The 16,647-nt window shown below is 42.6% G+C and overlaps 1 protein-coding gene across 2 annotated transcripts in view; it reads left to right on the plus strand.

Moving 5' to 3' along the window:
• The window catches only part of adgb (androglobin), a 116,991-nt gene that overhangs the window by 93,593 nt on the left and 6,751 nt on the right, over positions 1-16,647 (plus strand). For both annotated transcript variants that reach the window (XM_045695892.1, XM_045695893.1), the window contains 3 exons: positions 6,145-6,320; positions 7,522-7,633; positions 13,540-13,697. In XM_045695892.1, the coding sequence (XP_045551848.1) occupies positions 6,145-6,320; positions 7,522-7,633; positions 13,540-13,697 (446 nt within the window). The remainder of the gene's footprint in view (positions 1-6,144; positions 6,321-7,521; positions 7,634-13,539; positions 13,698-16,647) is intronic.

Raw genomic sequence — 16,647 nt, forward strand, 5'->3', positions numbered from 1 at the left:
CAAAGAACTTCACTGGACTTCATGCAAACTGGAAACCACATATCCTGAGGCTGCATTTATTGTAGCTGGGGATTTTAACAAAGTCAATTTGAGGAAAACGCTTCCGAAGTTCTTACCAACACATTGAATGTATCACTCGCTCTGAGAAAACATTAGACCACTGCTACTCAGCTTTTCGAAATGTCTACAAAGCCCTCCCCCGCCCTCCCTTCAGCAAATCTGATCACGACTCCATTTTGCTCCTCTCTTCCTATTGGCAGAAACTCAAAAAGAAACTACCCATGCTAAGGACTATTCAACGCTGGTCTGTCCAATCATAATCCACGCTTCAAGATTGTTTTGATCACGTGGACTGGGATATGTTCCGGGTAGCCTCTAAGAATAACATCGACAAATACATGGATACGGGGACTGAGTTTATCAGGAAGTTTATAGGAGATGTTGTACCCACTGTGACTATTAAAACCTACCCTAACCAGAAACCGTGGATAAATGGCAGCATTCGCGCAAAACTGAAAGCGCAGACCATGGCAAGGTGACTGGGAATATGGCTGAATATAAACAGTATAGTTATTCCCTCCGTAAGGCAATCAAAACAGGCAAAAACGTCAGTATATAGACAACGTGGAGTCGTAATTCAAAGGCTCAGACATGAGACGTACAGTACCAGTCAAAAGTTTCGACACATCTACTCATTCAAGTGTTTTTCTTTATTTTACTATTTTCTACATTGTAGAATAATAGTGAAGACATCAAAACTATGAAATAACACATGGAATCATGTAGTAACCAAAAAAGTGTATATTTTAGATTCTTATTTTAGATTCTTCAAAGTAGCCACCCTTTGCCTCTGACAGCTTTTCACATTCTTGGCATTCTCTCAACCAGCTTCACCTGGAATGCTTTTCCAATAGTCTTGAAGGAGTTCCCACATATGCTGAGCACTTGTTGGTTGCTTTTCCTTCACTCTGCAGTCCAACTCATCCCAAATCATCTCAATTGGGTTGATGTCGGGTGATTGTGTAGGCCAGGTCATCTGATGCAGCACTCCATCACTCTCCTTCTTCGTCAAATAGCCCTTACACAGGCTGGAGGTGTGTTGAGTCATTGTCCTGTTGAAAAACAAATGATAGTCCCACTAAGCGCAAACCAGATGGGATGGCGTATCACTGCAGAATGCTGTGGTAGCCACGCTGGTTAAGTATGCCTTGAATTCTAAATAAATCACTGACAGTGTCACCAGGAAAGCACCCACACACCATCACACCTCTTCCTACATTCTTCACAGTGGGAACCACTCATGCAGAGATCATCCGTTCACCTACTCTGCGTCTCACAAAGACAGCGGTTGTAACCAAAAATCTCAAATTTGGACTCATCAGACCAAAGGACAGATTTCCACCGTCTAATGTCCATTGCCCGTGTTTCTTGGCTCAAGCAAGTCCCTTCTTTTTGGTCTCCTTTAGTTGTGGTTTCTTTGCAGCAATTCAACCATGAAGGCCTGATTCACGCAGTCTCCTCTAAACAGTAGATGTTGAGATGTGTCTGTTACTTGAACTCTGTAAGCATTTATTTGGGCTGCAATCTGAGGTGCAGTTAACTCTAATGAACCTATCCTCTACAGCAGAGTTTACTCTGGGACTTCCTTTCATCATAGCGCTTGATGGTTTTTACGACTGAACTTGAAGAAACTTTCATGGACTGTCATTTCTTTGCTTATTTGGGCTGTTCTTGACATAATATGGACTTGGTCTTTTACCAAATAGGGCCATCTTCTGTATACCCACCCCTACCTTGTCACAACACAACTGATTGGCTCAAACACATAAATGTACTTTTAACAAGGCACACCTGTTAATTGAAAGGCATTCCAGGTGACTACCTCATGAAGCTGGTTGAGAGAATGCCAAGAGTGTTTAAAGCTGTCATCAAGGCAATAATCTCAATTATAAAATACAGTGGCAAGAAAAGGTATGTGAACCCTTTGGAATTACCTGGATCTCTGCATACATTGGTCATCAAATTTGATCTGATCTTCATCTAAGTCACAACAATAGACACACATAGTGTGCTTAAACTAATAACTTTGTATTTTTTTTGTCTATATTGAATACATCATTTAAACATTCACAGTGTAGGTTAGAAAAATTATGTGCACCCCAAGGCTAATGACTTCTCCAAAAGCTCATTGGAGTCAAGAGTCCTATTAGTTAGGAGTCCAATCAATGAGACAAGATTGGAGATGTTGGTTAGAGCTGCCTTGCCCTATAAAAAAAACACTCACAAAATTAGAGTTTGCTATTCACAAGAAGCATTGCCTGATGCCTCGAACAAAAGATCTCAGAAGACCTAAGATTAAGAAGTGTTGCCTTGCATAAAGCTGGAGTGGCCCAGTCAGAGTCCTGACCTCAACCCGATTGAGATGCTGTGGCATGACCTCAAGCAGTTCACACCAGTCATCCCAAGGATTTTGCTGAACTTGAACAGTTTTGTAAAGAGGAGTGGTCCAAAATTCCTCCTGACCGTTGTGCAGGTCTGAATCGCAACTGCTGAAAACGCTTGGTTGAGGTTATTGCTGCTAAAGGAGGGTCAACCAGTTATTAAATCCAAGGGTTCATATACTTTTCCCACACTGCACTGTGAATGTTTACAGTGTGTTCAATAAAGACATGAAAACGTGTAATTGTTTGTGTGTTATTAGTTTAAGCAGACTGTGTTTGTCTATTGTTGTGACCTAGATGAAGATCAGATAACATTTTATGACCGATTTATTCAGAAATCCAGGTATTTCCAAAGGGCTCACATACTTTTTCTTGCCACTGTATATTTTTGATCTGTTTAACACTTTTTCGTTTACTACATTTTTCCGTATGTGTCATTTCATAGTTTTATTGTCTTCACTATTGTTCTACAATGTAGAAAATAGTACAAATAAAGAAAAACCCTGGAATGAGTAGGTGTGTCCAAACTTTTGACTGGTACTGTATGTGGCAGGGTTTACAGACAATCACGAACGACAAATGGAAAACCAGCCACTTCGCAGACACCGACGGCTTGCTTCCGGGATAAGCTAAACACCTTCTTCGCCCGCTTTGAGGTTAACACAGTGCCACCGACATGGCCTGCTACCAAGGACTGTGGGCTCTCCTTCTCCGTGGCCAACGTGAGTAAGACATTTAAGCGTGTTAACCCTCGCAATGCTGCCGGCCCAGACGGAATCCCTAGCCGCGTCCTCAGAGCATGCGCAGACCAGCTGGCTGGTGTGTTTACGGACATATTCAATCTCTCCCTATCCCAGTCTACTGTCCCCATTTTCTTCAAGATGTCCACCATTGTTCCTGTACCCAAGAAAGCAAAGGTAACTGAACTAAAATGACTATCGACCCGTAGCACTCTGTCATCATGAAGTGCTTTGAGAGGCTACGTAAGGATCATATCACCTCTACCTTACCGGCCACCCTAGACCCACTTCAGGTTACATACCGCCCTAACAGGTCCACAGAAGATGCAATCGCACTGCACACTGCCCTATCCCATCTGGACAGAAATACCTTATAGCTCAGCATTCAACACCATAGTACCCTCCAAGCTCATCATTAAGCTCGGGTCTGAACACCGACCTGTGCGACTGGGTCCTGGACTTCTTGACAGGCTGCCCCCAGGTGGCGAAGGTAGGAAACAACATCTCCACTTCGCTGATCCTCAACACTGGGGCCCCCACAAGGGTGTGTGCTCAGCCCCCTCCTGTATTCCCTGTTCACCCATGACTGCGTGGCCATGCACACTTCCAACTCAATCATCAAGTTTGCAGACGACACAACAATAGTAGAACTGATTACCAACAATGACGAGACAGCTTACAGAGAGGAGGTGAGGGCCCTGGGAGTGTGGTGCCAGGAAAATAACCTCTCACTCAATGTCGACGAAACAAAGGAGCTGATTGCGGACTTCAGGAAACAGCAGAGGGAGCACTCCCCTATCCACATCAATGGGACCGCAGTGGAGCAGGTGGAAAGCTTCAAGTTCTTCGGCGTACACATCACTGACGATCTGAAATGGTCCACCCACACAGACAGTGTAGTTAGGAAGGCGCAATAGTGCCTCTTCAACCTCAGGAGGCTGAAGAAATTTGGCTTGGCACTTAAAACCCTCACAAACTTTTACAGATGCACAATTGAGAGCATCCTGTCGGGCTGTATTACTGCCTGGTATGGCAACTGCACCGGCCGCAACCACAGGGCTCTCCAGAGAGTGGTGCAGTCTGCCCAACGCATCATCGGGGGCAAACTACCGCCCCTCCAGGACACCTACAGCACCCGATGTCATAGGAAGGCCAAAAAGATCATCAAGGACAACAACCACCCGAGCCACTGTCTGTTCACCCCGAAGGCGAGGTCAGTATAGGTGCATCGAAGCTGGGACCGAGAGACTTTGAGGCCATCAGACTGTTAAATAGCCATCACTAAGTGGCTTCCAAGTGGTTACGCAACCCTGCATCTTAGAGGCTGCTGTCCCATATACGTAGACTTGAAATCACTGGCCACTTTTAATAATTGAACGCTAGTCACTTTAATAATGTTTACATATTTTTGCTTTACTCATCTCATGTATATACTGTATTTAGTCTATGCCACTCCGACATTGCTCATCCTAATATTTATATATTCCTTAATTCCATTCTTTAACTTTTAGGTTGTGTGTATTGTTATGAATTGTTAGATATTACTGCACTGTTGGAGCTTGAAACACAAGCATTTCGCTACATCCGCATCTGCTAAACATGTGTATGTGACAAATATCATTTGATTTGAATCAATGAATTGTCTATCAGCCAGGCCTGCAGCCAACCTGTCAATCACAATCAGATCCAGTCCGGAAGGCACAACATTAATCAACAATGCTGTTTACTGCTACTTAAACTTTACTGAGGGGAGAGTAAACAACAATTGAGGGTGAATGTTCCCTGTAGGGTTGGGCAAGGGGATAAGAGTCTCTCAGAGTTGTGTAATTTGTTATTAGTGAGTTGGTCAGGGGACAAATGATAGAAAAGTGAAACTGAGGACTGAATATTAAATCTAACCTGCATATGAACATTTTAGTATGTACACTGTAAAGGGGTTCCTGTGAATTTGACAGTAACAGGCATGCTCAGTGGAAAGTACAATTCTGTATGTCTGCTGTATTATAAATACGGTATCAAAGCAAGTACTGTGTTATGACAAACAGTACAATACCGTAAAATAATCTGAATGAATGAATGAGTGGAGGTGTTTTGTATTTTACTGTAATTACAAGGGATTGGTGCAAGCAGCTTGGATGCTAGGTATAGTGTTTACACATTACAGCATGAATATTTGGTGTTTTATATGACTTGCACTTCTAGAGGCCTTAACAAAGGCATCCAAACTGGCGGTGACTACGGGGCAAAACGCTCAACCATTTAACGTTTAAGACTGGCAGCCACTCCAATCTGTCTCCTTTACATGTTAAATTGTAATTAAAATTCTTACAGCAACCTCACTCATGTGTATAACTAATATAGCCTCTTATAAGGCACGCCTCCACATATGTTAATGAGCCAGAAACAACAACACCATGCACCTACTAATGGTCAAAACGTTTTTGGTGCTCCAAAGATACGGTACTGTACTGTTTTCAGTAGGGTGGAATTACAGTACCATTTGAAATACAGTAATTCTTTCCCTGCCCATGACATTTTCCCACAATGCACCATAATTTACAGTATACTGCAGTAAACCATTTCAGAGTTCAATTTTTACTGTTAATACCCCAAATTACCATTTAAATTACAGTTTTCCATTAGTGTATAATACTGTGAAAGAACCTGGTCGACTCCCCTTAAAGGTAGATGTGTCAAGTTTTGAGACTAAGACACACACACAAGTCAAGATACTGCATAAGCATTTTGACTGGTTTGACCGATTTTTGTTATTGCCAGTAAAATACTCTGACACACAGACAGGCAAAAACCCTGACTGTCCAAGACTGCTCTCTCAATCTATGTTTCCTCTCACGTTCATCTTTCTGAAAGGTCTAAAGCCGTTTGCTGACATTTTTCTTTCTATTCTTATTTTGTTTTTTGGAATTTCTATGAAAATCAATATTGTGTTTTGCGTGTCATAGCCGCCTCCTGCGGACCCCCCCAGGCGGATGGAAAGCAGATCCAGGAAGAGGCCAGAGTGACAGGCTCTACCCAGGGAGGAGGGGGCCAGGAAGGCATGGCCATAGAGACTCCCCACCTGACCGACCAGACCCAGAACCAGCCTCTCACCCAGACCCAGCCGCCCATGGAGACTATGGTATCACCGCTGACAGCTCACCTTTCAACCATCGCCCATATAAAAGATTCTGCTGTAACACACACACACACACACTCTGGAGGAGGGGACGTAGGAAGGAAAGAGTTGGATGTGGAGTTAAGATACAGAAGAATTGGGGAGTTGTTTTGTTGTCGTTTGCTCTCTTATCTCTCTACCTATCAGGGAGGCTCTGATTTTGACATGATTTATGAGTCACTACTGATTTTGCCGCCAGACCTCACAGGCTCCCCTGTTACAGTCACACAGACAGTATCGAAAAGTTTGGTTCACACACACTCAGTTACTATTTATCTGAGTCACTTTGTACCCTTCAATGGACATCGCTGTCTTTGGGTGAAAGGCAGATTATTGAGCATTCTCTCAACTCTGTTACATCAAACAACAGCAAAAACAATGCTGTAGCATCAATATTAATGAGCTAATAGCGAACCTCTTTTAAAAAAAAAAATTATTTAACCTTTATTTAACTAGGCAAGTCAGTTAAGAACAAATTCTTATTTACAATGACGGCCTACCCCGGCCAAACCCGGACGACGCTGGGCCAATTGTGCGCCGCCCTATGGGACTCCCAATTACGACCGGTTGTGATACAGCCTGGAATCGAACCAGGGTCTGTAATGACGCCTCTAGCACTGAAATGCAGTGCCTCAGACCGGTGCGCCACTCGGGAGCCCAACCTCTGATCAGATGGAGTGATGTTCAGGTACGACAGATCAGAATGAAGAGGTATTGATCTTGATTATAGTGGCTTGGAGCCCCAGTCAATGATCAAGATGCTGGTGGCCCCTACACTAACATATTGATGCTCACTGGCAAACTGCTTTTACACCACTCTAAACAGCATACTGTTAGAACTATTATACATGTATCTAAATCATCACAAAGGAAAAACTAACTAAATGTGATATTTACTGTGTCTATCTCTGTGACTCAGTACATACTGTATCACTAACAGTGGCTTAGGCGCTGCTAATGTTTATCTGTGGCGGTTGTGTTGTTGTTATGTTTTTCTCTATTTCTCTCTCGTCTCAGACCGAAATGCTATAACTGCTATAGCTATAATTGTTGACTGTATTCCCTGAATTTGAAGGTAGTGTGTATAGTGCAGGGCAGGCAGAGGTGTACTTGTTTGTGTGTTGTTGTTTTTGTTGTTGATGACTGTTGTCTCTCGTTCTCTCAGGGCCATAAGTACATAGTGGTGGCGGAGGTGTTGCATAAGAGCTGGGCTCTCGACAACTCTCAGATGGCCTTCGTCCATACACTCAGGGACCTGGAGAGGAACGAGATGAAAGGTACTCACACCAGCTACTCATAGATGCACAATCCCCTTCAGCAGGCCCCATAGAGAACACACCAGAAAATCACAAATGCACAATACCCACAATCCTGCCACAGAGAGAGCCCAGCAGCCAATGAGAGGCTCAGAATTATAATATTCTCTTCTGCACAGACATTAAGAAAGGCCATCCAAGTCCCACCGACAAATTTGTTTGTAATCTGTGGGAGTGAATGACATGAAGGGGGATATGACCTGTACTGAGTTCTTGAATTTTGTCCCAGACAAAAAAGGTACACTACTCTGCTGTCTGAAGCAATAGGTTAATATCCCAAAGAGATATTGGGGTTATTTTGGGTCAGGTTTCAACTTTACTTTAAAATATACTGACTATTTTGGGTTGGAATCATATTATTCATTCATATTGCAATTCAGATAATGCCCCCAATATGCACAAGGTTAGTAATTACATTTCCATATTACATATTGCATTTCAGAAGCCCCCAATGTTTTCCTCTGAATCCTGATTGGATGTCACATCCCTGTGTTTGTTTTCCGAGCGTATTATTTTGCATGTTGCATCTGAAATGTGCCAGATATGCAGGCAGGCAGGTCTCTTTCTGTTCTCCCTGTGACTAGCCATGGGCCTTTAATCAAGTCCATAATGAAAGGCAGATGAATATAGCTGTGATTATTATTATTTGACCCTGCTGGTCATCTATGAACATTTTAATATATTGGCCATGTTCTGTTATAATCTCCACCCGGCACAGCCAGAAGAGGACTGGCCACCCCTCATAGCCTGGTTCCTCTCTAGGTTTCTTCCTAGAGAGGACCTTTCTAGGGAGTTTTTCCTAGCCACCGTGCTTCTACACCTGCATTGCTTGCTGTTTGGGGTTTTAGGCTGGGTTTCTGTACAGCACTTTGTGACATCAGCTGATGTAAGAAGGACTTTATAAATATATTTGATTGATTGATTGATTGATTTAGCAAATCACTAGATGTGATTTGGGAGGCCCAGTGAACCCTCTGAATGAGGCAATAACCCTGTGTCATTGCTTCTGCCTTCCAGATGACTTTGGATGCTGCACAAATTAGACAGGCAAGGGAAGAAACAAAAACTCAGAATGGTAAACATTCTTAGGGGATAAATTAATTGAGGGATGGATATTGGTGGGGTGAGGGGGAGGTGAGACTAGGTGAGTGCAGTCAGATTTGCATGATTGCCTGAAAATAATTGTTTGCCTAATAATATTAGAATTCCTTTTGTCTTCTCAATCTTGCAATCTGGAAAGTAACTCCTATACCCATTCAGTTTGCACAGCAGAAAATCAGAATAAAGGTTCTCTCTGTATGCATGTGCGAGTGTCAGTGTCCATTGAGGCAGTCTTGAATTCTCATGCCTACCGGTATGTGTGTATTGATTCTAAAGGAAAAGAGAGTCCTATTTGTCTAATAGATATGACATAATGTTTTAAAGTGCTGGTCGTTAGTGTAAGACACATGACTGGGTTACTGAGTTTTCAGTGTGTGCAGGGGTGTGTGTGTGCCCCCCCCTAGTTTTCCAATAAGCCAGTGAAACTGGGTCATGAAGTCAAATTAAGTTGGCTTCTTGCCCCCTGGTACCCTGGGAAATATCTTGGCAGCAGGAAAGTGAATTAATTTCGCCCAGTTTAACTCTGTGTCTCAGCGGTGTGGGAACAGCTCATGGTTACAACATGCTCTCTTTGTAGCTGCTACTGGCCGTTGAAGCCCCTCAGCCAACACCTCAATACACTGAGAATGATAGCAGGTTCTTCATTGACTTGGTCCTGGTTAAATGACTAGGAAATGGGCTGCTTGATGCATGTGATTGAAACATGACTGCTTGTTTACTTAAAGGAGGGCAAAGTTTATTTTCTCTTTAGGATACAGGTTGGATATAAGTGTACATACCGATGACAAATAAATCTTCCACACTGTATATACAGTGCATTCAGAAAATGTTCAGACCCCTTTTTCCACATTTAGTTACGTTACAGCCTTATTCTAAAATTGATCAAAGACATTTTTTTCCTCATCAATCTACACACAATAACCCATAATGACAACGCAAAAGCAGGTTTTTAGAATGTTTTGCAAATGTATTAAAAACAAATACCTTATTTACATAAGTATTCAGACCTTTTGCTATGGGACTCGAAATTGAGCTCAGGTGCATCCTGTTTTCATTAATCATCCTTGAGATGTTTCTACAACTTGTTTAGAGTCCACCTGTGGTAAATTCAATTGATTGGACATGATTTGAAAAGACACATATTGGTCTATATAAGGTCCTACAGTTGACTGCATGTCTGAGCAAAAACCAAACAACGGAAGAGCTCCGAGACAGGATTGTGTCGAGGCACAGATCTGGGGAAGGATACCAATAAAGTAATGCAGAGTTCAAGGTCCCCAAGAACACAGTGGCCTCCATCATTCTTAAATGGAAGAAGTTTGAAACCACCAAGACTCTTTCTAGAGCTGGCCGCCCGGCCAAACTGAGCTATCGGGGGAGAAGGGCCTTAGTCAGGGAGGTGACCAAGAACCCGATTGACACTCTGACAGAACTCCAGAGTTTCTCTGTGGAGATGGGAGAACCTTCCAGAAGGACAACCATCTCTGCAGCACTCCACCAATCAAGCCTTTATGGTAGAGTTGCCAGTCGGAAGCCACTCCTCAGTAAAAGGCACATGGCAGCCCACTTGGAGTTTGCCAAAAGGCACCTAAAGGACTCTCAGACCATGAGAAACGAGATTCTCTGGTCTGATCAAACCAAGATTCTCTTTAGCCTGTATGCCAAGTGTCATGTCTGGAGGAAATCCCTATGGTGAAGCATGGTGGTGTCCGCATCATGCTGTGGTCATGTTTTTCAGCGGCGTGGACTGGGAGACTAGTCAGGATCAAGGGAAAGGTGAACAGAGCAAAGTACAGAGAGGTCCTTGATGAAACCCTGCTCCAAGAGCACTCAGGACCTCAGACTGGGGTGAACGTTCACCTTCCAACAGGACAACGACCCTAAGCACACAGCCAAGACAACACAGGAGTGGCTTCAGGACAAGTCTCTGAATGTCCTTGAGTGGCCCAGCCAGAGCCCAGACTTGAACCCAATCGAACGTCTCTGGAAAGACTTGAAAAATTGCTTTGCAGTGACGCTCCCCATCCAACCTGACAGAGCTTGAGAGGATCTGCAGAGAAGAATGGGAGAAACTCCTCAAATACAGGTGTGCCAACTTGTATTTTTATTTAATTTTTTATTTTACCTTAATTTAACTAGGCAAGTCAGTTAACAACATTCTTATTTACAATGACGGTAGCGCATACCCAAGAAGACTCAAGGCTGTAATCGCTGCCAAAGGTGCTTCAACAAGGTACTGAGTAAAGGGTCTGAATATTCATGTTTTACACATGTTTATACATTTCTAAAACCTTTTTTTAATTTGTCATTTTGGGGTATTATGTGTAGATTGATAAGGGGGGGATAAAAATATTTTATCCATTTTAAAATAGGCTGTAGCTTAACAAAGTGTTGAAAAAGTCAAGGGTTGTCACGACTTCCTCCGAAGTCGGTCCCTCTCCTTGTTCGGGCGACGTTCGGTGGTCGACGTCACTGGTCTTCTAGCCATCGCCGATCCACCTTTCATTTTCCATTTGTTTTGTCTTGTCTTCCCACACACTGGTTTCAATTCCATCATTACATGTTGTGTATTTAACCCTCTGTTCCCCCCATGTCCTTGTCCGGTATTGTTTATTGTAAGTGCTTGTGCACGTTATGTCTGGTGTGCATCGGGTTTTGTACCCATTTATTGATTGTTCTGTTTTCCGGTGGTTTTTATTATTAAACTGCGCCGTTGGAAACAGTTTTTGCTCTCCTGCGTCTGACTTCTCTGCCGCCAGTACGCACCCCTTACAAGGGTTCTGAATACTTTCCGAATGCGCTGTACTACAGGGCGATTTCCAAGCTAGGTCTGTGGCGCAGCACTGCTAGCCATTGCCATGGTTTCACTTCCTTGATATTATTGTCTGTGACATGGACAAAACAGAGTGACTTTTATTAAATGTGAAAACAGCGTTTTTTTTACTGGATAGAGATGTTATTGGTGGTGTTGAGTTGTGATCATAATGGCTGGGTGTGGTGAGCATCATGTTCTGTAGTTATCAACCCCTTCAGTACATGTGACAGGTTGTCAATTAAAATGAGGTATTATCAAGCATTTCTATTGGAAAAGGGGGACTTGGAGAATAGCAGCAGTAGTGTTGCATTGATTTACAGTAGTAGTAGCCAACACTGTGCAACAGTGCCATCTAGCACTCACTCTGTCTCCAACACACACACTGACGTGTGTTGTGTTGTACGCTTAATCTTTACTCAATAGAGTGTGAACGGACTAATGCGAATGACTAAATTGGTCATAATACTTTTTGATTAAAAACACAATTTTGCATAATTTTAATGGCTGGATAATTGCTTTTCATTTAATTCCCTGTCAAGCAGAATTGGAAATGCACGTTGGTTGTTTTTCAAAGCAATTATGGTATTGCACAAATGGCGTTCCCTTGTGGAAATGTTGTTTGGAATGGCTTGATCATTGCCATGTGTTGTGATTCCACTGTGTAAACAGCAGGAAGGCATCAGACCTTGACAGGAATATAGACCTAAACAAGTCAGATACACAATGCACAGATTACTCTCACAGAATAATTCACAGAGTAACGTGCAGAATACTCTCACAGAATAATGCACAGAATACTCTCTAATCAAGGCTAAGAAGTTATTAGAATACCAATGTATCTATAAGGCTTGGATTGCTAAGTGCAAAAGTATTCATCCCCTTGGCGTTTTTCCTATTTTGTTGCATTACAACCTGCAATTTAAAATGATTTTTATTTAGATTTCATGAAATGGACATAAACAAAATAGTCCAAATTGGTGAAGTGAAAAATATAACTTGTTTCAAAAAATAAAATAAAAACCTGAAAGTGGTATGTGCATATGTATTCACCCCCTTTGCTATGACACCCCTAAATAAGATCTGGTGCAACCATTTAACTTCAGAAGTCACATTATTAGTTAAATAAAGTCCACCTGTGTGCCATCTAAGTGTCACATGATCTGTCACATGATCTCAGTATATATACACCTGTTCTGAAAGGCCCCAGAGTCTGCAACACCAATAAGCAAGGGGCCACCACCAAGCAAGCGGTACCATGAAGACCAATGAGCTCTCCAAACAGGTCAGGGACAAAGTTGTGGAGAAGTACAGATCAGGGTTGGGTTATAAAAAAAATACCCAAAACTTTGAACATCCCACGGAGCACCATTAAATCCATTATTAAAAAATGGAAAGACTATGGCACCATAAAAAACCTGCCAAGAGAGGGCCGCCCACCAAAACTCATGGACCAGGCAAGGAGGGCATTAATCAGAGAGGCAACAAAGAGACCAAAGATAACCCTGAAGGAGTTGCAAAGCTCCACAGCAGAGATTGGAGTATCTGTCCAAAGGACTACTTTAGGCCGTACACTCCAAAGAGCTGCGAAAGGTGGATCTACATAGTATTGACTTTCCGGGGTGAATAGTTATGCACGCTTAAGTTTCTTTTTTTTTGTTGTCTTATTTCTTGTTTGTTTCAACATTGTTTGCATCATCAAAGTGGTAGGCATGTTGTGTAAATCAAATGATACAAACCCCCCAAAAATCTATTTTAATTCCAGGTTGTAAGGCAATAAAATGGGAAAAATGCCAAGGTTGAATACTTTCGCAAGCCCCTGTATGTATTTGTAATAAGAGCTATACAAATACATTTGATTGATTTCATTTGATTGATAGGTTCAGTGCGTGTATCTGTCCTGCTACTGACCATCTGATCGTTGACCTCTTTTCTCATTGGTCCTTGGTCATAGTGCATGGGGAGAAGCATGAGGACCCGGCAACTCCGGTAAGTGGTGAAGCCCAGAGCAGCGAGAGCCAGAAGTCATCCACCCCCAAGGGCAGTCGCAAGGGCAAAGGTGACAAGGACAAGGACAAACCCCCAGCCAAGCCTGGCTCCAGGATGGAAACGGTAGGTAACACCACCAACTGACAGCTGACCACCACTGATTATTATACCCTACGCTGTTTACATAGACATTATAAAGCGAAATATGGCCATTACTTGATAATAACCTAGTTGTTCCTTTGTTTCTTTAGGATTCAAGCATTAGTTGTGCATCTACTAAATGGTTGTGTTACCTGTAGCTTTGGATAAAAGCCTCTGACTAACCTAATAAGTCTATTCTATTATCTCAATCCCTGTATTGGGTATACAGTACCAGTCAAACGTTTGGAGATACCTAGTTATTCCAGGGTTTTTCTTTATTTTTGCTATTTTCTACATTGTAGGATGATAGTGAAGATACCAAAACTATGAAATAACACATGGAATTACGGAGTAACTAAAAAAGTGTTAAAGAAATCAAAATATATTTGAGATTCTTCAAAGCTTTGTACACTCTTGGCGTTCTCTCAACTAGCATCATGAGGTAGTCACCTGGAATGCATTTCATTTAACAGGTGCGCCTTGTTAAAAGTTAATTTGTGGAATTTCTTTCCTTAATGCATTTGAGCCAATTAGTTGTGTTGTGACAAGGTAGGGTTGGTATACAGAAGATAGCCTTATTTGGTAAAAGACCAAGTCCATATTATGGCAAGAACAGCTCAAATAAGCAATGAGAAACGACAGTCCATCATTACTTTAAGACATGAATATCAGTCAATGCAGATCTTTTCTAGATCTCTGAAAGTTTCTTCAAGTGCAGTATCAAAAACCATCAAGCACTATTCTTTTATTTTTTTATTTCACCTTTATTTAACCAGGTAGGCTAGTTGAGAACAAGTTCTCATTTACAACTGCGACCTGGCCAAGATAAATCAAAAGCAGTGCGACACAGAGTTACACATGGAATAAAGAAACATAGTCAATAACACAATCGAAAAAGTGTGTGCAAATGTGTGTGCAAATGAGGTAAGATAGGGGAGGTAAGGCAATAAATAGGCCATAGTGGCGAAATAATGACAATTTAGCAATTAAACACTGGAGTGATAGATGTGCAGAAGATGAATGTGCAAGTAGAGATACCGGAGTGCAAAGATCAAAAAGAAATTATGAAACTGGCTATCCTGAGGACCGCCACAGGAAAGGAGGACCCAGAGTTACCTTTACTGCAGAGGATAAGTTCATTAGATTTACCATCCTCAGAAATTGCAGCCCAAATAAAGGCTTAACAGAGTTCAAGTAACAGACACATCTCAACATCAACTGTTTAGAAGAGACTGTGTGAATCAGGCCTTCATGGTCGAATTGCAGCGAAGAAACCTCTGCTAAAGGACACCAATAAGAGGAAGGGACTTGCTTGGACCAAGAAACACCAGTAGACCGGTGGAGATCCGTCCTTTGGTCTGATGAGTCCACTTTTTTTTTTTTTTGGTTCCAACCTCTGTGTCTCCGTGAGACGCAGAGTAGGTGAACGGATGATCTCCGCATGTGTGGTTCCCACCGTGAAGCATAGAGGAGGAGGAGGTGTGATGGTGTGGGGTGCTTTGCTGGTGACACTGCCTGTGATTTATTTAGAATTCAAGGCACACTTAACCAGCATGGCCACCACAGCATTCTACAGCGATACGCCATCCCATCTGGTTTGTGCTTAGTGGGACTATTATTTGTTTTTAACAGGAAAATGACCCAAAACACACCTCCCAGGCTGTGTAAGGGCTATTTGACCAAGAAGGAGAGTGATGGAGTGCTGCATCAGATGACCTGGCCTCCACAATCACCCGACCTCAACCCATTGAGATGGTTTGTGATGAGTTGGACCGCAGAGTGAAGGAAAAGCAGCCAACAAGTGCTCAGCATATGTTGGAACTCCTTCAATACTGTTGGAAAAGCATTCCAGGTGACGCTGGTTGAGAGATTGCCAAGAGTGTGCAAAGCTGTCATCTAGGCAAATGGTGGCTACTTTGAAGAATCTCAAATCAATTTTGATTTAACACATTTTTTGGTTACTACATGATTGTTATTTCATTGTTTTGATATTTTCACTGTTATTCTACAATGTAGAACATAGTAAAAATAAAGAAAAACCCTTGAATGAGTAGGTGTGTTGAAACTTTTGACTGGTACTGTATATATATATATATATACTTTTTACCTGTTTTTCTCCTACATTTTCGTGAAATCCAATTGGTAGTTAGTCTTGTCCCATTGCTACAACTCCTGTACGGACTCGGGAGAGCCGAAGGTCGAGAGCTTTGCGTCCTCCGAAACACGACGCCGCCAAGCCGCAATGCTTCTTGGCACAATTCTTGCTTAACCTGGAAGCCAGCCATACCAATGTGTCGGAGGAAAGACCATACAACTGGTGACCGGAGTCAGCATGCATGTACCTGGCCCACCACAAGGAGTCGCTAGAGCGCGATTGGATAAGGACATGCCGGCCAAACCGTTCCCTAACCCGGACGACGTAGGGCCAATTGTGCACCGCCTCATGGGTCTCCCGGTTGCAGCCTGGGAATCCGGGTCTGTAGTGAGGCCTCTAGCACTGCGATGCAGTGCCTTCAACCGCTGCGCCACACGGGAGGCATCCCTGTATTGTTTTAATAGATCTAACTACAGCTGTAGCTCTGACCATGCTCCGCTCCCTTTGTAATTGCTTTTCTCCACTGTCTATTTGTCACAACCACTAAAGACAATGCCATTTGAAAGGCAGATTTTTCTAAATGCACTCTCCTTGACTAAATTTCCATTTTGACGTATCCGTTTTGCTGCACCGTTGATGCAGCACGAGCTAAAAGAGGGTGAGAGGATATGATTTGTGAATAGATGAAATGAGGATGAGATAGACAGGTGAATACATCATGACTTGGAGCTGTGTCTCTTCTCTCTTTATGCAAGACTGGCTGGCTATAGCGCCATAAGAAAGAGATATTGGGAGATATCTGTAACCTCACTCTGAAGCTTATGAAGGCTATTTGTG

Source organism: Salmo salar, chromosome ssa15 (genome assembly GCF_905237065.1).
Source record: "Salmo salar chromosome ssa15, Ssal_v3.1, whole genome shotgun sequence".
In the NCBI taxonomy this organism is placed as follows: Eukaryota; Metazoa; Chordata; class Actinopteri; order Salmoniformes; family Salmonidae; genus Salmo; species Salmo salar.